This window comes from Felis catus, chromosome A2 (genome assembly GCF_018350175.1).
Source record: "Felis catus isolate Fca126 chromosome A2, F.catus_Fca126_mat1.0, whole genome shotgun sequence".
NCBI classification, from domain to species: domain Eukaryota; kingdom Metazoa; phylum Chordata; class Mammalia; order Carnivora; family Felidae; genus Felis; species Felis catus.
In genome coordinates, this window is record NC_058369.1 from 47,182,853 (window position 1) to 47,205,673 (window position 22,821).

The 22,821-nt window shown below is 38.3% G+C and overlaps 1 protein-coding gene across 1 annotated transcript; it reads left to right on the forward strand.

Annotated features, from left to right (window-relative positions):
* The first annotated feature begins 12,836 nt into the window (after positions 1-12,836).
* LOC101080695 (U2 small nuclear ribonucleoprotein A'-like) lies at positions 12,837-13,871 on the forward strand. Its single transcript, XM_045051893.1, is given in 2 exon segments — positions 12,837-13,042; positions 13,045-13,871. Coding segments are annotated over 2 exon segments (765 nt in total). The 5' UTR covers positions 12,837-12,894; the 3' UTR covers positions 13,662-13,871.
* The last annotated feature ends 8,950 nt before the right edge of the window (positions 13,872-22,821 follow it).

Here is a 22,821-nt window from a genome sequence, read left to right on the forward strand (position 1 = left end):
AACGCTGGGCTCAAACCCACGGACTGTGAGCTGAAGTCGGAGGCTTAACTGACTGAGCCACCCAGGCGCCCCTTCCATTCATTTTTAAACACATATATCCAGACACACACACAGTGTTAAAACACAGTTTTGAAAATCAGTGACCAATATGGAATCATGCAGACTTGGAATCTAATCATTTGTAGTTGTGTGGCTTTGAAGTTGCTACATTCTGAGCAATTTGCTTGATTTGTCAAACCCCTAAATTCTCTGCCGTCAATAACAATTGTAACACCAGCCTTACAGGATGGCCCTTGTGATTAAATTAAATAATTTATGTAAAACACATAGTGCATCACCTGGCACAGAGGCTGCATTCTCCACTGTCTACAGTGGAGTTATTATTTTTACTGCTTTTAATCAAATTTGAAACAAAGTGGAAAAATCACCATTAATTTTGTTCTTTTAATAAAACAGTGTCTGTTTTTTATATTAACCACTGGTGTGTTTTTATAAATTCCTATTAAAAATTTTTTTAATCTACAAAGGTACAAACTTTACAAAGCATTTTGTTTTCAAAAGTATTTGAGGTCATATTTGTTGGTCATGGTTAATTGAAACCAAGGCAAAACACAAAATTATGCTTGCTATCAAAAGCATTGTTGTTATCTTAATTCTGATTCTTTTCTTCACAGAGACAGCATGTGAGTGCATGCGCGAATTGGGTAGGGGCAGAGGGAGAGAGAATCATAAGCAGGCTCCATGCCCAGTCCAGAGCCCAATGTGGGGCTTAATCTCATGACTGTGAGATCATGACTTGAGCAGAAATCAAAAGTCGATCTTCAGCCACCTGTGCCATCCAGGAACCCCATAATTATTATTTTTGTTCCAATGATTTTTTTCCTTATAGTAAATAATTTTGAGAGAAATTACTGATTCAAAGAGTGTAACACTTAGGTGACCTGATACTGAATTGTTTATTAGCTGTAGTACTTTATTTTTTTTTTACTATTTTTCGTTTAGATTCAAGTTAGTGAACATACAGTGTAGTCTTGGCTTCAGGAGTAGAACCCAGTGATTCGTCTCTTGCAGTGCTCATCCCAACAAGTTCCCTCCTTAATGCCCATCACTCATTTAACCCATCCCCCCACTCACTTTCCTGCAGCAACCCTCAGGTTGTTCTCTATTTAACAGTCTCTTAGCATTTGCCTCCCTCTCTGTTTTTATACTATTTTTCCTTCTCTTTCCCTATGTTCATCTGTTGAGTTTCTCAAATTCCACATATGAGTGGTATCTTATGATATCTGTCTTTATCTGAGTTATTTCGCTTAACCTAAAACCTGCTAGTTCCATCCAGGTTCAACTATTAGCTCTACTTTAAAAATATACATAGTAACCTGATTGTGGCAAAAGCAACAATAATTCTTGAGCCATAGGAAAGTTTTATTGGATAAGTTTTTTGAGGGTCTTTAGGTGGTTATCTGTGTTTCAGAATTCTACCCTTCCATGTACACTTCATTTCCTCTTCTGATGAATATGAACCCTTAGGATCACCAAACCAGACGGTTAAACCCCTTTTTCCTAATTGTAAATGGGGTTCTCTTTGCAAAAGGTATTTGCCACTCTGCCTTTTACCCATGCTTCCCAAACTTAAGTATCTTTGTCACATTTTCACCTCATTGCTATAATAAACTTAAATCTTTATCAAATATTCCACTTTTTAAAAACAAACATTTTCAAAAATACTTTGTATCTTAATGCACATAGAACTCATTATCACTTGTCCATCCTATATAAATTCACGTAGGCTCACCAGTGCCTGAGTAAGCTTTGGGAAACTGGTTCATCTGCATAGTTTTAATTTTTTAGTCTGCAGTTTTAGCCTTCCCATATTCATTCGCCTCTCTTTGATGTGATCTTTTTTTTTTCCTGAATGTTTATAGCCCTTAAAGACAATCTTGATAGTTTAGTGCATAATTAACTATGGTGTTCTATATTTTCTCCTTCATGAAATTTAGATTTATTTCTATAACTAGTTGTTGTAGAGTATGACCTGTATTTATTTTCCACATGTCTCTTAAGTGTTGAACCTGGGAACTTTGATTGTATCTGAATGCTGCCTATGTAGTAATAGAAAGCTGGCCATACTTAACAGAGGTGTTCCATAGATGTGGTTGCAACCAGGATATCTTGGATTGTCTTTCCCATTCTTATCCTTCCTCTAATTCTCATTGATCACAGCTTAGTCTAAGTTCTATCTTCCATTTTAATTTCCCTAGCTTCTATGAAAGACTGCTTTAAATAAAATATCTTTATTCAAGCATTCATTCATTCATTCATTCATTACCTGTCAATTGAGTATGTAATATGTGCTTGGCTCTGTACTAGGGACGAGGTACAGCCGAACAAAACAGACATGGCCCCCAGTCTGATGGAATTTATGTTCTGCTGGAATGAATATTTATTAAACACTCACGATAAGGTAATACTTTGCTAGCATATCTTTTTTGCATAAAAGTTCTCAGTAAGTTTTTATATTCCACAAAATATTGTTTGTAAGAACTGTTTAACCAGAAGTTCAAAGTCTTCTAAAGCTTGATCTAGTTTCACTTTCCAGGACTTTTTATTTTTATTTTTCTCAGTTTTGTCTCTTCTTGCTTGGGCATAATTGATTTTCAACTAAAAACCTCTGAAAACTGCCATTGCTTTGATGCCTTTCAGGCTTGGGCCTCATCTTCCCTTCACGTTATGTGATCACCCTGTCTCCACCAGTCTTTCCTGCTGGTCCTTGAAATCCATCTCAAATGCCATGGTCTTTATGAAACCTTTCTAGATCTTAACTCAAAGTGACTCCTTCCTCCTCTTCATCATATATGTCTTTATGTCTGCTTAATGGCGGCTGTAGAGTTACATGAAAACTGCCCCTGTTCATTGAGTAGATTGTGAAGGTCGTGAAGGTACCAATGTCACCTGTATCAGTCAGGTTGTAGGAGGGAAACAGATGGCCGCTTTGATTAGGATAGTTGGATGAAGGTGTGTTTGAAGAGAAACCAATTACATAGGTTTGCGAAGAGTGTAAGGAAACTGCAAGAGACACTGAAGGAACATGGGGCTAAAGAGTGGAGCTGTAACCCTGAGGAATGAGCCAGGGGAATTCACTTCTTGCCTCTGGTCTGCTGCTGAGGTTCTCAACTGGTCAAGCCCATCCAGAAACTGGAGTGTATGGCTGTCCATGAACCCACTACCCATATGTCAACTACTCTGAGAGAGCAGGGTTGAGGAGAGAAAGTGTTTCTGGTGTAGAAAACAAAAGCAAATGGAAGACATCTGTGCTGTGCTCATCTTTTGAAAGTTTTCTGTGCCTCACTCAAGCCTGCTATATTTTCAGCACCAGTAAATAAATGTTTGAGGTTCTATATTTTTGCACCTTTTTATGTCTTTTGTTTCTGTGTAGTTTATGCCATTATGGAAATTTGTCTTCTTTTTAAAATATTTTATTAACATTTCTCTCCCCAAACTGGATGATTCAGAGACTTAAGTGACATATCAGTGACCAACAAACTATTTCTTTTGATTTTAGATGTATGAAATATGCATATATACATATATATACATATATATGCATATATACATATATACACACATCTATCTGTAGGTATCTATATATGCGTCCATCTTTCTATACACACACATATATATACACACACATATATATACACACACACACACACTTAATCCATGGAGAAGTGGTTGATAATAAACAGTGAGAGGAGGAAAATTAGCAGTCATGTATATCAAGAAAATCACTAATATATCTTGAATTTTAAGGACAAGGCTAGAAGATTTTTACATTTGTACTGAAATAAAATATATGACATACCCCACTACTCAGTCTCTGAGCTGAGAACAGAATCCTTCATGCTTTAAGAGTGAGCAGAAGAGGAGCCTCAAAAACTATTCCTAGGGCTTTGATTTCAAATCCTAATTAGTTGTACTTGGAAAATTAGTTCTAAGTACAGATCTTGGCACTTGTAATTGTGAGCTGACATTGAACTCACTTTATTTTAGACTTTGAAAGCAGATTAAATTCATGTTAAATTAAGTTTTTCTTCTCTCCTGTTGCTTTTTGAACGTAAATCTTGAAATAATTCATCAACACTGCCTCTCTGGCTTCTGGGAAAAGGGTCCATTCTCACACCCCAGTGACCAATGGTTGGTTTTCCTGAGCCTCCCAGTTTTCCACTGATGAAAATTTAAGCGGCTTAAATCTTTCCTACAAATTACCAGGTCATTTAAAAATAAATTGGGCTCATTTTAATCTAATTCCTAATGCACAACTGCCTGGGGAGTTATTTTCAGCTCCGTTCGTTGCAGTTGGCAATTATCATGCTCCTTTTAAAGAAAAGAAAAGTAACAGGACTATATTTTATCAGAATTACCAGTGATCTTTCAGAGCAACTCATATTTAAGCTAAGTAATGGGAGGAATGAAAGACAGAATAGGCAATGACATAGGCTTGAGAAGGCCCAGCCAAAAACAGAAATGGTGAGGGCATGTAGTCCAGGTGCTAATATTTTACTTTTTTGGGCCATGAAGATCCCAGGTCTGCGGATGACAACAATTAATGTAAATAATTGAAAAGACTTGATGATTTTCTACATCTGCCAATTCTGACTCCATGACTCTGAGACCGCCAGCAAAATTTTACTTTGAATATTCCTGATTTCCAGAGGATAGGACTTGTGTGCTTAGTTACTGAAATGAACAGTGTAATTCAGTCATTGATTAAACCAGAGGGAATTGCTTCGACTCACAAACCTCAGATCACAAAATCAGAATTGATTTCCTCCTCCTCCTAGTAATTTATAATGTAAGAGTGTGGGTATTACAAAAATCATTTCCACACTTCAGATGGAAACATCTGTATCCAATACCCTGTGCAGGGTGTGTGGGTTCACTGGTTTAGAAGCACCTGCAAGGTGTAAATCGAAGATTGTGGGAATTCAAAAGAAGAAAAGATGTTGTCTGGTTTGGGAAGGAGGAGGTTGACTATTATGAGTAGGCTTCATGGCAGAGGGGCTATTTGACAGGAAGGTGGATCACATTTAAGAAGGTAGGCATATGAGTGCATTGGACTTTTGGGATCAACAGTGTTGGAAGAGAGAGTAAACATTAGAGTTTGCTGGGAAATGTTTAAGACAGGGGGCTGGTGAGCTATATGTTTGGGCCAGATGGCAGAATGCTTGACCAAAGCATGTGGATTCTCTGCTCTGGGCAGCAAGGAACCATTGAAATAATTTGAAGAATAAAATACTGAATTACTAAAGACAACATTGGGAATGACTTTTATTCCTTCAAACCTTTGTGAACAGATACCATAATGTTGTGTTGCCACTTTGGCATTTTAATGGCAAATATAAATTTCCCTCTCCCCCAATTTAGAACAGAAGGAGCTGTACTTCTAAAATAATATTGACATATGAGCCAACTTTTGACAAACATAAAAGACGATAATTAGCAAACGTGTTGATTCAAATTTAGGTTAAAAACACATGTATTTAAAAGTGGATACCTTACCATTTGGATGGCAAATAGCTAATAAAATCTCCTTCTATTTTGTTTAGGGACAACTAAATCTAATATTATTCTCCATATAACTTTGAGATGTTAATGATGACAATAATAATGATATTCTAATAATCTAAGTGCTTTACATGTAGAATTTTTTAAATCCTCACATTTCCATGAGGTAGTTGCCATTATTATCCCTATTCCATAGATGAAGGGAATGAGGTACAGAGAGCCTGAATAATGTGTTATAGGCCACACACCTCATGAGTGGCAGAGCTGGGATTTGACTTAGCATTTTGGCCCCAGAGTCCATAATCCTAACCACTTTTTTAGGCTGCCACTCCTAGCGCAGTAGGGACATAGTCCAGGCTATGGGAACAAAGAAACTGAGACATAAGGAGTACAATGACTTAAACAAGGTCTTCCAGAAACGGGAAAATAGAGGATTGCTAAATTTACTTGTGTTTTAAAACAATAGCTTGTGCCAACGAATGGCCCTCCTTGTGAATTGCAAAACTAGATTTTTTTTTTTATCTGTAGTGACCATCATTTATTTGGAAATTTGGCTGAAGTTAGATTAAGTGGATATTTGGCAGGATGCATGGACAGAGAGTTTGATGTATGCAAATCAGTGGCACACCCCAAGCAGGACAGCCTCCTTCAACCACAACAGTAACAAGAGAAGGATTTCCAAGTTCCTTTTCCAGGCCCGGACTAAGTATCCTCTGCAATGGTCTTATCATACCCCAGATTAAATTTATAGCATGGCTTTTTAAAACACATTGCCATTCATCTGTGTTTCTGTCTCTTCCTTTCTCAACCTTTAGTTTCTCAACCTTTAGTACTGTTGACATTTTGAGCTCGATAATTCTTTGCCACAGTGGGCTCTTTCTCTGTAATGTAGGATGTTTAACTCCATCCCTGGCTTCTCCCACTACATGCCAATAGCATTACCCTAATCTTGATGATAACACTATAACCAGACATCACTGGTAACCTGGGGAGCAAATCATTCCCAGGTAAGACATACATTTTCTTCCTCTATGTTTAAGCATAGGCAGGGACTAGTTCCCCTCTGTCACTACTCTTAAGCCCTAGGGTGTGCTCACTAGTAGGCTAGAACAGAATTTGGTAACCTGGGATCCAGAATCTCTGGGTTTGCTAACTAGGGTCCATAATAACCTTGACATTATACACCACTGTTTTGTGTATGCAGCCTTTTCTCTGAAGTCCCTAGTTTTCAGAACATTCTCAAAGAGGTTTGTGGCATACTAGATTATCGAGAATATTGCCCTTGAGGGAGTGCTGTGGATTACATATCATAGAATTTTACCTTGGGTAGACTTCTTTCCCTCCTCCCCCCTCTTTTCTTCCCACCCCCCAACTTAGGCTAACACACAGTGGTCACAATACTAATATTGGGCAGACATAAATTCCTAAGGATCAATCTTATACCCAAGGTAGTCCAGGCCTGCTTAAATGAGGAAAGTGTTGCTAAAGGAACCATTTGTGGTAGGGCATGTTCTCTAGGCTAGTAGTAGGGAAATATGGGCACTGGCCCTTTGATGGTGTGGTCAGGTGAATTAGCCCTTATGCCTCATGGGGTGAGGATTAGATCCCTCATCTTGGATGCTAGCCTCCTAGTAGTCCCTGGATTACCATAGGGAATAGCATTGGTTCCAAGGGGGAATTCTGAGCAGGGTGAAGAAGCAGCCACTACAAATATTGTGTTTCCTGTCACTTGTCTCTTGTTTCTAGTCCAAACTCCAAAGTTCTTAGACTAGGGGTGGTACACTTTTACATAAAGAGGAGGCTGAGGAGGTAGTATGTGTAAAAAATGAAACAAGATAAAATTCCAGAAATTGAAAAAGACAGGAGGTTAGTATAAGTCTATAGATGACCATTCATCCTCAGGAAAGTCTTTTTCTTCAGAAATTAAAGATGTATGGGATCTCATACATCAGTTTCATTTTGCATTTGGGGGGGGGTTAGAATGGGGTAAGGAAATTTGGCTGAATCTTCTTTTTCTTTTGGTTTTGATTACTACTTCTAGCAATCTAAGGCTGTGATACTAAAATTTTTAAATTTTTATTATTTATTTATGTTTTTATTTATGTATTTATTTTTAATTTACATCCAAGTTAGCATATAATGCAATAATGATTTCAGGAGTAGATTCTAGTGATTCATCCCCTATGTATAACACCCAGTGCTCAAATCATCAAGTGTCTTCCTTAATGCCCCTTACTCATTTAGCTCATCCTTCCACCTACAACCCCCTTCCTTGTTATATTATTTTTGCTTCCTTTCTCTTAGGTTCATCTGTTTTGTATCTTAATTTGACATGTGAGTGAAATCATTAAGATAGTTGTCTTTGACTAATTTCGTTTAGCATAATACCCTCTAGTTCCATCCACGTAGTTGCAAATGGCAAGATTTCATCCTTTTTGAATGACGATTAATAGTCGATTGTGTATGTGCGTGCATGTGTGTGTATACACAGCACATCTTCTTTATCCATTCATCTGTCAATGGACATTTGGGCTCTTTCCATAATTTGACTATTATCTATAGTGCTGCTATAGACATTGGGGTGCATGAGCCCCTTTGAAACAGAACACCTATATAAAAAATAATCTCCCTTTGTACTCAACCATTTGGGATTTGGCTTTCTTTCATTTATCACTAAAGCATTTCTCATGGATCCATCTACTAACCTGCCAGTCTGGCTGATGCTATAATGTTGTTGGAATTGTTTTAAGTCCAACTGGTCCTTCTTTCTCTCGAAAAGGAATACATGGCCTTGGGCCTTGAGATAGACCTGGGTTCAACTCCTTATTTTTCTACGCATTAGTTATATTACTTGAGGAAAGATACTTAGCCCTCATTTTCTTCATCTGTAAAATAAAAGAAATAAATCTTACAGAGTTGTGAAGAGCATTAAATAAAATGATATTAAAATTGTTTAATAAAAGGTTTGTTCCTGGGGCACCTGGGTAGCTCAGTCGGTTGAGCGTTTGACTTCATCTCAGGTCATGAGCTCATGGTTTGAGGGTTCAAATCCTGTGTTGGGTTCTGTGCTGATAGCTCAGAGCCTGGAGTGCACTTCAGATTCTGTGTCTCCCTCTCTCTCTGCCCCTCCTCTGCTTGTGCTCTCTCTCTCTGTCTCTCTCTCTTAAAAATAAACATTAAAAAAATTTAAAAATTAAATGTGGCGCCTAGGTGGCTGAGTTGGTTGAGGCTCCAACTTCGGCTCAGGTCATGATCTCACAGTTTGGGAGTTCGAGCCCCGCATCGGGCTCTGTGCTGACAGCTTAGACCTGGAGCCTGCTTCAGATTTTGTGTCTCTATGTCCCTGCCCCTCCTCCATTCATGCTCCATCTGTAAAAAAATGAATACATGTTAAAAAATTTTTTTAAATTAAAAAAAAAAGTTTGTTCCTTGCCCCATTCATTTGACACCGAGCCTCTCATTTTTTCTTTAATACCCAATACTTATCTCCACACATTAAAATAGAAATAAACAGGTATAGTTAAAGGTTTGCATTTAAGTGATACCATATATTCACATAGTCTTATGTAAGCCTCTGAACAAATTTGTGAGACCAGAGTAGATAGCCTCCTTTTATAGATGGGGAGATACAGACAAATGTCTTTGATCCACAGCTAGGAAGTGATAGAGCTGGGACTCAGATTCTGGTGCTCTGAGAATTCTATTTTTATTTTTAACTGCTCCATTAGCTCTCCCAAGTCAAGTAGGAAGAGCAGACCTATGTGGTGAAAAATGACTGAAACAGGCTTCTATCATCCAGAAAGGGCGAATGAAAAAAGTCAACCTGAGTGAGAGAAGTGAGACTGCAAGTTTGAAAAGTCAGAATTACCCGGTGGTGTCTCTGATGTGTTTGAAACCCTCTGGGAAAAGAGCACAAAGGAAAAGATTATTCCATATTAAAATTCTTCTGTTACTAAGTGGGGAGAAAGGACAAGAGAATTTCCTGTCATTTTTTTGTCACTTCAGAAGGATTTCTTTTTAATTCCATTTGGTTGAATAGCTGGGTTAAAACCCCAGTAAAGGTACAGGCTCAGCAGCTTCTGGATGACAGTATCTTGGGGTCTTTGAGAAGTCACCAGCCCTTGATGTTCATGTTTCTTTCTCCTTGGCGTCTGCTCTACAGATAAGCTACCCTATAGGCTTCAGGGAAAATACCTAATGGGGAATCTGTATGGATTGTAAAAATCCCATCTTTTCTACAGGACTTTGTAACTGTAAAAACTTTGAGGGCACTTTTCCCGCTCTATTTTGTTGTGGGGGGAAACGGCATGCATGCAGAATTGCCTGCTCTATCAGAGGCAGACATATTGGAATGGTAGGTAGATAGTTTCCCAGGCAACATTACTGACCTGAAAGTGTAGTCCTCTGCTTGTTTTTACAGTCACACAAAGCACCGTTGGGAGACCTAGAGATGCAGGATATTTAAGCCCAGAATAAAATTGAAAGCATTATTGTCTTTACTTCAAAATAGAGTTTGAGAAATCCAACAGAATGCACAGCACTCTATTCATTAATATTTTCAACATCTTCTCATCTATTTCCTATTCTATTTAAGAAAACCATGGTCTCACAGTGGAGTGTGAATTCATAAATGGCAAGGATTTCTGTGACATACTTTCCAATGTTTTTTAAGTCTATGGGATTTATTCACAAACATTGAGCTTTTTATTTTTCCTAGCAAAATCAGTACAACGCAAGGTGGGGAAGTAAAGCATTAGTGTTTGCTGCAGTAGAATAGCACCTCAATTTAATATTCAAGTGAGTCCAAGCTAAGTTCCATCTTTCTGGATTGGTCATATCAAGGTTTTAAAAGTTTGAAAACACAGTGAGATACTACCTATCTTTTTTCTTCCAAATCTGATGACTGTTTGACATTTGGGCTGCCATTTTGATAAACTCTTCATTATAAATCTTATAACCCTTCATTATAAATAGCCACGATGTGGTTATTGTTAATTCTGGACTGAATCTATATTTGGGAATGCCTTACAAATTTGCAGGCAACTTTCTTGATCATGTAATTACTAGGTCTTGGTAGTGTATTTCTTTTCATGTGATTTACATTATTACTACCTTTGTATACAGAGGCTAATGGTGGTTTCTAAGGCCACATGCAGAACTATTTTATTTGACTTCTAGAAGCTATCACATTTGAGAAAAATAACCTGTATCCATAAAGGTTACCTTTTGGGAAGGGGAAATTGAAAGTCTTATGTTTTATGGGAAGGTCATTTTAAATAATTTTGGGGGAGACCATGGACCACATGCCTTAGACCTTGAGGATCTAATGGCAGTTCTTTCCCTATTGATTCCTTGGTGACTGGCAAACATAAAGCTAGAGAAAACTGCAGTTACTGCAGATGGTGTTCCTCTGCTGGCTGTGTCTCTGATGCCCAGATGTGACGGGGATACTAGTCTTGAGTTCTGTTTGTAGAATGTCTGTACCAGATTTTATTTAGTTAAACTGATTAATTAAAATACCAAGCAGGAGGCAGTCTCAGCAGCTTCCAGATCTACAGTCTATTGATATCTCTTAGAAATCATTAATACGTGCTGTTCATATTCCCATCTACAGATGCAAATGACAAAATTCTGGGGAAATGCCTGGCAGAGTGGATTGTAAAGATTCATCTTTTCTTTCTTTTTTTAAAGTTTGTTTGTTTGTTTGTTTGTTTGTTTGTTTGTTTGTTTAGAGAGAGAGATATCCAGCAGGGGAGGGGCAGGAGGTGAGGGGGACGGACAGAGGATCCAGAGGATCCAAATCAGGCTCTGTGCTGAAAGCAGAGAGCCCAGTGGGGAGTTTGAACTCATGAAACATGAGACCATGACCTGGGCTGAAGTTGGATGCTTAACTGACTGAGTGACCCAGGTGCCCCAAGACCCACCTTTTCTAAAGAACTCTGCAAGTATAAAATTGTTGAGTGAACATTTGTCTTGGATAATGATAGAGTCCATAGAACTGATCCATAAATAATGATGAAGGAATTGATGAATATCTAATTGTGCAGGGCATGTTTTTTCACATTATAAAATAATATAAAAGGCAACACTTATTTTCAGTGTGTTGGTCATCAGGTGGTCGTGGTGGGGACATTCCAAGAACCAGGAGCCAGTGCTAGCTCTTGGTTTGATGGTCATAAGTTTTATGAAGCAAAGAGCACATGAAGGGAAATACTGGGAAATAGGGTTGGTGAGTTAGGTTGGGGTTGAGTTTCAGAAGGCCTTGAATGAAGGTTAAGTTAGGTATTCATTTCTATAGGTAATGAGGAGCTTTGGTGGCACTTACAATTTATAGGTGTTATTTTGGGAAGATTATTGAGGTCAAGGAGACTATGTTCTTTGGTGCTTACCTTGCATAGAGTCTTGCACATAATAGAAATGTGAATATTAGGTGAATATGTGAATAAATGAAACTATTTTAGATTAGGTAGGGGATTGGGCAGTTCTTGAAACATTCCATGGATGAGATGGAGGTTTGGGTTGGTGTGGAGGCAACTGGAATGGAATTGTCTAGAACATATAGAAGAAGCAGGGATTGATATTTGACATGGAAATAAAGGAGAGAGAAGAACAAAGAAATAAATGAAAGGATGAAGGAGTATAAGGTTGAGAACCAGATTATGATACTGTATTATCCCATTTTACAGAAATGGGGGCTTAGAAAGAAGAGCATATTTGGGCTTAGACATGTGGCATTTTAGTCTATGACTCTGTTGACAGGCTGGCATAGATACACAGCACTGGTGGTCAGGTGAAGACCTTGCCTGAATGTGAGGTTCTCTGAAGAATGATGTTGGTTGAAATCAGGAGGTTGTAGTGTATACAGTTGACATAAACTTACAGTTCTGTGGTAACATTCAGTCCTAGTAGAAACAAGCTAATGGTGTAAGACCAATAATGTCAGTGTATGTTGAAGAGATGTATAGATATCATAGAACACAGAGAAGAGGGAAGAGTGCCCATTCCTGGCTTTGGACTGCATAGGCATTATCTTTTCAGGGCAAAGTAGGATAGCAGAAAGTTGGAATCCTATATCTTTGCATTCAAATCCCAAAATTACCATCTCCTGTGCTTTCTGAGAGGCCACAGATAGCCTACTGATGAAGGGCATGGACTTGAGAACTGGAACAACCAGGTGCAAATCCTAGCTTTATCACTTACTAGCTGTAGAACCTACTATACGGGGTAGTTTCAAGGATTATTTAAGTCACTGTAGGACGCTGGGAAATCTGGCGGGCTGGAGGCGGCTGGAAGCAGCCGTTGGGCCGCGCACCAGCAGCGGGAGACGGCAGGATGGTGAAACTGATGGCGGAGCTGATGGAGCAGGTGGCGCAGTATACCAACGCTGTGCGGGACCGCGAGCTGGACCTCTGGGGGTATAAGATTCCTGTCATTGAAAACCTAGGTGCCACCTTAGACCAGTTTGATGCTATTGATTTTTCTACAATGAAATCAGGAAACTGGATGGTTTTCCTTTGTTGAGAAGACTGAAAACATTATTAGTGAACAACAATAGAATCTGCCATATAGGTGAGGGACTTGATCAGACTCTACCCTGCCTGACAGAGCTCATTCTCACCAACAACAGTCTCGTGGAACTGGGTGATCTGGACCCCTTGGCATCTCTCAAATCACTGACTTACCTAAGTATCCTAAGAAATCCTGTAACAGATAAGAAGCATTACAGACTGTATGTAATTTGTAAAGTTCCGCAAGTCAGAGTACTGGATTTCCAGAAGGTGAAACTGAAAGAGCGTCAGGAAGCAGAGAAAATGTTCAAGGGCAAACGGGGTGCACAACTTGCAAAGGATATTGCCAGGAGAAGCAAAACTTTCAACCCAGGTGCCAATTTGCCAACTCACAAAAAGAAAGGTGGGCCGTCTCCAGGGGATGTAGAAGCCATCAAGAATGCTATAGCAAATGCGTCAACTCTGGCTGAAGTAGAGCGGCTGAAGGGCTTGCTGCAGTCTGGTCAGATACCTGGCAGGGAATGCAGATCAGGCCCCACTGATGATGGTGAAGAGGAGATGGAAGAAGACACGGTCACGAATGGGTCCTGAGCAAGATTGCCTGAGTATCTACAGGACGTGTAACATCCTCCTGGGACAAGTCCTGCTTTTTGAACTTGGAATAATAGCCTTGTTTGTGTAAGCAAAGTGGAGTTCATAAGCATTGTTGAAATGCTTAAGACTGCTGCTGGTAATTTTGTAACATCATACATTTTGAAATCTAAATGCCAGTTTTCTACAAATAGTAAAAATACAAAGACATTCGCTGTGAAAAAAAAATAAGTTACTGTAAGTAAAGTATTAGGGCTTTTAAGTACTAGGTAGTAATAATAACCATCTTTATTTAGGGGAATCAATAGCTTGAATGATGTTTAACTTTGAGAGGACTCGGTATCCTGATCTGTACAAATGGAATTGATAAACCAAAAAGAAATCTGCTTACCTTTTTCCCAAGAGTGATGGACGTTTCATTGTAAGTGGGCTCGGGCTTTTGCTTTGTACATTTACCTGGGGTTTTTCATGGCTTATTATACTTTACCCCTTGATAATCCATTTCTTTTCCCCAGACTCACTCCTGATAAGACAGTATCCAGATAAAATAGATGTTTTGACACCTCTAATATGAACGTCTGTAATGTGAACCCTCTGTCTCCAGTGTTAGGTTTGTTCTCTTGCACCTAAGACACACACATACACACACAAGCAAACGTTAAAAAGACAATCAGCTCATGCAACTCAGAAGTCTGTGGGTCATTTTATCTCCTGATATGGCTGGATTTCGAAGCTCAAATGCTGTCATTGGGGCTCTATCACTTTCTTCATTTCTTGCCTCTTTCTGCTATTTTGGGGATTCTAGATGAGATATATATCTTAGAATATCTGTTTATCAGCTCAAGGAAGGAATTCGAACTATCTCTATTTTGGTGACAAGCCTCACTCCTTAATCAGCCATTTTATTCAGATTAAAGGTGTGCTGTGATGGGCCTGACCTGGGTCACATGCCGTTTGGGTGGACAGATCCCAAGTCTGTAGGTAGCAGTCAAATAAAGTCTTCCGGGAAGTCTGGAAGGATACCTATTATAATCCATTATGCCTACTTAGATATCTACAAATGCAGGCTGGGAATGTTTCCCTCTCTGTGGTTGAATACAGAAACCACAGCAACATTGTTTTTTTTTTTTTTTTTTTTTTTTCCCCCTGGCTTGGTTTCTTGTCCGTTAAAACAAAACTGATGCAGTATCTTCTAAAATCCAGTGTACATGGGGCACCTGGGTGGTGCAGTCGGTTAAGCGTCCGACTTCAGCCAGGTCACGATCTCGCGGTCCGTGAGTTCGATCCCCGCGTCAGGCTCTGGGCTGATGGCTCAGAGCCTGGAGCCTGTTTCCGATTCTGTGTCTCCCTCTCTCTCTGCCCCTCCCCCGTTCATGCTCTGTCTCTCTCTGTCCCAAAAATAAATAAAAAAACATTGAAAAAAATTAAAAAAAAATAAAATCCAGTGTACCTAGAATAGTAAAAGGAATGCCAGGTTGTGGTTGAGTTAGGCACTGGGGCTTGGATGTCCAGAAACATTTGAGAACTGAGGCTGGTTACAGTACTCAGAGGCAGGCTGTAGATTGCTTTCCCTAACTTTTCCAGGCACCATGAAGATCAGTAAATTGATGTTTCTGGCTAGTTTAATATCCTCATGTCTATGGGTTACATGCTTCCCAAGATGTTTAATTTTAATTAATTTTAATTTTTCATGCGTAATTCCAAAACAGCAATAGTTCCTGTTTTAATTCTAAGGAATTAAAGCTGTTCCTTCCACTCCCCTCCTTTTCCTCCTGTTTCTTCCTCTTCTTTCTCTCTTCCTCTTCCTCTGCTTCCTGCTCTTTCTTCTTCAAGTATATTAGGTTAGCAGTGTTAATGTTAGTAATACTGCATTGCCTTGAGCACATGGTTCCGTCACCCTAAATTCTCCCCAGTCTCATTCTTTGTTCTGGATTTCAGATCCTCTGTGACTAATGTATTATTCACTATATTATTCTCACAGAGCAAGATGTATTATTTACAAGGTTGTAGGATTTCTGAAATTCCACAAGATTTCTTGTAAATTTGTAAAAAGCATGCTGGGCTAGACTAGTTTTCTGCCATACCACTTGCATCAGCATCTGATAGATGGACTCCTTTATTTGCTGGATGATGCTTTGTTTCCAATCCTTGCATATTCCAACAAGAGATATTTTGATGCTTTGTATACTAATATGACCTATCAATTCTTTCCCTCTGTAATTTCCAGAATTTATGGAATCAATGGCATTCAGCTATAAGCATCATAAACTAAATCAAACTGTACCTGGGAATTGTTGGCTTGAACTGTCTCCAGAAAAGCATACAAGATTTTATTTACCACTGGAGGGCAGTAGGGTGATATATCCCAGACCTAAGAGTTTGTGAGCACTCCTGTTTCTCTTACCTTGTGAAAAATGCTGGTTTTACAAGTTTTTAAAAAGGCTTATACCCTTTGTCATTGGGCTATGTTGGGGCTCAGACAGGCTAAGATGCTGCCTTTTCTAATTTCACTAATACTTTTGGTTTCTGTAGCTAGTGGTGTGCTGGTAAATGTTTAACAACCAGCTGTCTGGGGGAAATGCCCTGATGTGCAGCATTTGCCAATTTCTGTGGTATAAATATTTCCATTGTAGCTGATTTGAAGCTACTGATTTGATATCACTGAATGCAGAGTCAGCAAGGCATGTTTACAAATCAGCACATAGAAGCATCTCCAGCACACCCCTGTTAGCTATGGTCACTTATCACTTATAGTCCATGCTGTTAGTTTTGTTTCCAGATGTACATGTCTTAACTGTTTTTCTAACAATCTAAAAGCCAGAGAATGCATGCCTAATTATTTTTGTCTCCCCACACTGCACCCAGCACAGTGTCTTAGACATTTTAACTTTGTCAGTAAAAACTTTGTGCTATAGAATAACATACATACAAAACAATGAACAAATTTGCTGTGAATTAACAGTTGAGTTATAATGAAACCTTAGAATTATATACAATATAGCCAGCCCCTAGATCAAGGGACAATATGTCACCAGCATCCAGAAGCCTCCATGTACCTTCTCTAGCCATTAACTTTGTTCTGTCCTGAGTTCCACCTCCATACATTGGTTTCACCTGTTTTTTTGAAATTTCATAATGGAACCAGATGGTATTCACTCTTTTCATATCTGCTTCTTTCACTCTGTATCATGTTGTGTGATTTATTCATTTGGTTGTAGTTAGTTTTACTTCATTTTTACCACTATGTATAGTATTCTATTGCATAAATATACTATCATTTATTATGCATTCTGTTGTTTTTTTTGGTTTTGTTTTTTAATTTAGGTATAATTGACAAAACATTATTTGAGTTTCAGGTGTGCAGCGTAATGATTCAATATTTGTATATACAGTAAATTGACTACCATAATAAATCCAGTTAACATCCGTCACCATGATTACAGTTGTTTTGTGATGAGAATTTTCAAGATCCACTCTCTTGGTTGCTTTAAAATATGTAATACAGTATTCTTAACTGTAGTCACCATGCTGTATATTACATCCCCATGGATTATATACTTTATAACTGAAAGTTTATTACTTTTGATACCCTTGCCCCATTTACCCACCTCCCAATCTCCTAACTCAAGCAATCACCTCTTTGTTCTATAGTCAGAAGGTTGGAGGTTTTTGTTGTTGTTGTTGTGGGTGTTTGTGTGTTTAGCTTCCACATATAAGTAAAATCATAAGATATTTATCTTTTTCTGTCTGACTCATTCCACTTAGCAAAATGTTCTCAAGTTCTTTCTAGTTGTCACAAATGACAAGATTTCACTTTTTTATGGCTGAGTAATATTCTTGTGTGTGAATATATCTCACATTTTCTTTTATTGCTCATCGATTGATGGACATGTAGGTTGTTTCCATGACTTGGCTATTATAAATAATGCTGTAGTGAACATGGGGTTGCATATACCTTTTCAAGTAGGTGTTTTTGTTTTCTTCCAATAAATATCTAGAAGTACAATTTCTGGGTCATTTAGTAGTTCAGTTTTTAATATTTTGAGGAACCTCCATACTCTTTTCCATAGTGGCTTTGCTGACTTACATTCTTTTTTTTTTTTTAATTTTTTTTTTCAACGTTTATTTATTTTTGGGACAGAGAGAGACAGAGCATGAACGAGGGAGGGGCAGAGAGAGAGGGAGACACAGAATCGGAAACAGGCTCCAGGCTCTGAGCCATCAGCCCAGAGCCCGACGCGGGGCTCGAACTCACGGACCGCCAGATCGTGACCTGGCTGAAGTCGGATGCCTAACCGACTGCGCCACCCAGGCGCCCCTTTGCTGACTTACATTCTTACCAAAGTGCACAACGTTTCCCTTTTCCTTACATCCTTGTCAACCTGATGTCTTGCCTTTTTGATAATAGCCATTCCAACAGGTATGAGATAACGTCTCACTATGGTTTTGATTTGCATTTCTCTGATGATTAGTGATGTTGATCATCTTTCATTTGTCTGTTGGCCATCTGTTGTCTTCTTTGGAAAAATGTCTACTCAGAGTCTCTGCTTATTTGTAAGTAGAAATATTTCTTTCTTTGCTGTTGAATTGTGAGTGCTTTATATATTTTGGATATTAATCCTTATCAGATAAAATATGTGCAAAACTTTTCTCCCATTCAGTAGGTTGCCTTATTTTTTTGATGATTTCCTTTGCTGTGCAGAAATTTTTACTTTGTGGCAGTCCCACTTGTTTTGTTTTTTTTTTTTTTTTTTTTTTTGCCTGTGTTGCCCTTGCTTTTGGTGCCAATTCAAATCATCCACAACATCAAAGAGCTTACCAGCTTTATTTTCTTCTAGGAGTTTTATGGTTTCAGGTCTTACATTAAAATCGTTAACCCATTTTTGGGCGCCTGGATGGCTTAGTCAGTTGAGCATCTGACTTTTGCTCAGGTCATGATCTTGCAATTTGTGAGTTTGCGCCCTGCATCTGGCTCTGTGCTGACACCTTGGAACCTAGAGCCTGCTTCCCATTCTGTGTCTCCCTCTCACTCTCTGCCCCTCCCCCGCTCACACTCTGTCTCTCTCAAAAATAAATAAACATTTAAAAATTAAAAATAAATAAAATCTTTGATCCATTTTGAGGTGTGTGTGTGTGTATTGCTAATTCTTGTTTTGAGATAGTAGTGTACTTTTATTCTGTTGCATGGGGTTGTCCAATTTATCCAACACTATTTACTGAAGAGACTTGATTTTTTACTCATTGTATATTCTTGGCTCCTTTAAATTAATTGACCATATATGGATAGGTTTATTTCTGGGCTTTCTATTCTATCCCATTGATCTATTTATCTTTATTTATTTATTTGTCATATTATTTTTATTACTATAGTTTGATAGAGTTTGAAATTAGAGAACATAATGCTTTTAGTTTTGTTTTTTCTCAAGATTGCTTTGGCTATTGAGGAGCATTTTTGGTTCCATACAAATTTTAAAATTTGTTCTATTTATGTGGAAAATGATATTCAACTTTTGATAGGGATTACAGTGAATCTGTAGATTTCTTTGGAATATGAACATTTTAACAATATCAGTTTTTTGAGTCCATTAGCACAGAATAATTCCACATTTATTTATGTCTTTTAAATTTCTTTCGTTAATATCTTTTAGTCTTTACCTCCTTAATTAAATTGTATCTTTTACTTTCTTACTTAAATTTATTCCTAGGCATTTTTTTTTTTTTTTGGATACAATTGTGAATTGGATTTCTTTAATGGCCTTTCTTATAGTTTGTTTTTGGTATACAAAGATACAACATATTTTTATATATTAATGTTGTATCCTGTAACTTTCCTAAATTTATTAGTTCTAACAGTTTTTTAGAGGAGTCTTCAGGCTTTTCTGTATGTACAAAATATCATCTTCAAATAATGAGAATTTTACCTCTTCCTTTTTAATTTGGATACCTTTTATTTCTTTTTAATGTCTAATTTCTCTGGCTCAGACTTCCACTACTATGTTGAGTGAAAATATCAAGAGAAGGTATTTGTCTTGTTTATAAAAGGAAAAGCTTTTGGCTTTGCACCATTGACTATGATGTTAGCTGTGAGTTTGTCATCTATGGCTTTTATTATGTGGAAGTACATTTCTTATATATCCACTTTGTCGAGAGTGTTTTTCATAAATGGATGTTGAATATTGTCAAGATTTTTTTCTGCATCTATTGAAATGATCATAATTTTTATCTTTGATTTTGTTTATATGGTATGCTCCATTAATTAATTTGCAGGTGTTGAACCATCCTCGTATACCTATAATAAATCCCACTTGATAATGGTGTATGATTCTTTTAATGTATTATTAAATTGGATTTACTAATATTTTTTGAGGATTTTTGCCTTTTTGTTCATCAGAAATAATGCCATGTAGTTTTCTTAATTTGTGGGATGGGTTAGGGAGCAGGAAGGGAAGGGTTGGGAGGGAAGAGGTATGAAGACAACTTCCTGGGGGAGATTGTACCCGATTTGAGACCTAGAAAATGAGTGAGGCAGGGAGGGAGCATTTTTCAGGCTGAGAGAATAGTATGTGAAGTGAACTGAAGGAGGTAGAGATGGCTTGAAGAATTAGGGAATGGGAGATGATTTTCACAGTATGGCTGAAGGCTAATGTGGACAGATTAGAAGAGGGTGATTAAAGATGATACTGAAATGGAAGTTAGAGTCAGATCATGGAGAGCTTTTGTACCCTCTCCTAAAAATCATGACAAGCTATTGACAATTGTAACCAAAATTGGCTATGCGTTCTCCAATTTTTGGTGAATGGAGCAAGTGGGGGCATCTGGCATAATCAAGGTAGGGCATAAAATCTTGACCTTAGGAATGAAGTTTCAGACCATGTCTGAGAACTAGGATCAGTGGTCAGAATTTTATCGTAATTGTGTGCTGGTAAACTAGCTCTCTTGTGGGCAAAGGGGGAGAGGTATAAACTCTAATTTTAGTGTTGGCCAATTTCCATCATGTAAATATTCCTAACCAGTGGGCACAATTATTGAAACTTTAATGGTCGGCTCTTGTAAGCCATATGAGCCTACCTTAGCAACACTAGCTTTGCCACCAAGTTTACTCCAGGATGGAGCTCCTGAAGATTGCATTAGAGATTCTTAACCAGTAGTTCTCAAACTTTACCATCTGTTACTATAACCAAGGGCACTTGTTAAATCATAGATTGCTGGGACCCATTCCCAAGTTTGATTCTTTATATCTGGGGCAGGGCCTGAGAATTTGTATTTCTAACAAGTTCTCAGGTGATGAACCTGGGTACCATGCTTTGAGAACCCCTGCCTTCAAATCAGCTCCTTTGTTCATACCCCTAGGTGAGATTATTACCAGATGTTTTGGATCCCTCCAAATAGAAAAATTGCTTCCTTTTTGTAGAAAAGAAGGAAATGAGACAGAGACTCATGTCAGTCATGAGAGAGAAGATGTTAATAGCAGCATCAGGATATAGAAGGAATCAAAATTTAAACTAAGAATACTTAGATTGAGTATTGCCTTTGCTGGATAAACATAGGTGTGTTTTTCAATCTGACCTGTAGGTGATTGTCCTGTCTACAAAATAGGGTCTCTGATATCAGTTATTGATATAGGATTGTTGTAATGATCATGTGAAGCAAATTGTCACTAGTTGTCTATTATAGTAAACTATCATTTATAACCACAAATGACTATACAAAGGTTAGCTACTGTTTCAGAAATGATAAAGGTTGAAGCTGAAGCTCAGAGAAGAAAACAATGACATAGCTAGAAGCAATACCTGCTCATTTTCAACTTAGTGGCCTTTCTCTTATATGAGTGGTTTCCAAATATTTCTTATAGCCAAGGGACCCTTTCTTCGAATGAAACCCTGGGAGGAAGAACGATATAGGAGATGATGAAAGAGAAGGTAGTCTTATTAAAGTAGGAAAAGGAAACAAGCATTCCAGCCCTGCAGCAGTGCCCCCGAAATCTTGAGATATCAGAGTCCAGTGTGAAAATCTGAGCGCTCACCTATTGTTTTCTGAATGAGGTGACAGTAAGCAGGTTCACTGGGCAAGAGCCGTGATAGCTTTAGGTAAGTTCAGCACCAGTGGGTCTCATGTAAGCAGCACATGAACATCACCTGATGGAGCTTTGAAAAAATCCCATTGTTTAGGCTCCACCCCACACCAACTGTATCACAATACCTGGAGTATGAACAGTTGTCTATACCTTTATGTTTCCTGGGTGATTGTAGTGTGCAGCTCAGGTTGGTAACCAGACATATACCAGTGGTTTTCAAAGTGTGATCCACAGACCATCAGCATCAGCATCACTGGTGATTGTTAGAAATGCAAATTTTCAGACTCTCTGTATCAGAAAACTCTGGAACCTCTGAAACCAGAGGTCCCTTCTGTTACCTGACAACCTGGAGCTGCAGATGGCTCATTCTTTGTGTTCTCAGTATTGTCTAGTGTAACACCTTTTTTTTTTTTTTTTTTATAAACAGGGAAAATAAAATGTTACATTTATTTGGCATGTATTGATTATTTTTGTTGAGTTTGTTTCTCATTTTATTTTTTATTTTATTTTTATTTTTTTAATGTTTTTATTTATTTTTGAGACAGAGACAGAGCTTGAGCAGGCAAGGGGCAGAGAGAGAGGGAGACACAGAATCCGAAGCAGGCTCCAGTCTCCGAGCTGTCAGCACAGAGCCCGACACGGGGCTCAAACTCATGGACTATGAGATCATGACCTGAGCTGAAGTCGGACGCTTCACTGACTGAGCCACCCAGGTGTCCCATTGTTTCTCGTTTTAACTGGAATTGCCATGAGGGGATTAGAAAATGAGTGAGATTTTGTCTGTTAGGAAAAAAAGAATAGGTCTTGGTTTGGGTGAAACAAAGGAACCATGGGGGAAGATGTAGAATACTGAAATCAGGGGGAAAAATGAGAAAGACTTCCAAGGATTGTTGTGCTCCTTGCCACTGTAACTGTAGGCAAGAAAAAAATCCATTTGGAAACTGGTGAGTGTACCAGAGCTAAACTGGGCAAGGAGCCAATGGTCCCCAATCACGTGCTCTTAAATTACCTTATAGTTGATGTGAGTCCATCAGTCTTTGTGTTGGCTTTCATGTTCAATCAGATTTTTCTGCTAGGTTAACTAAT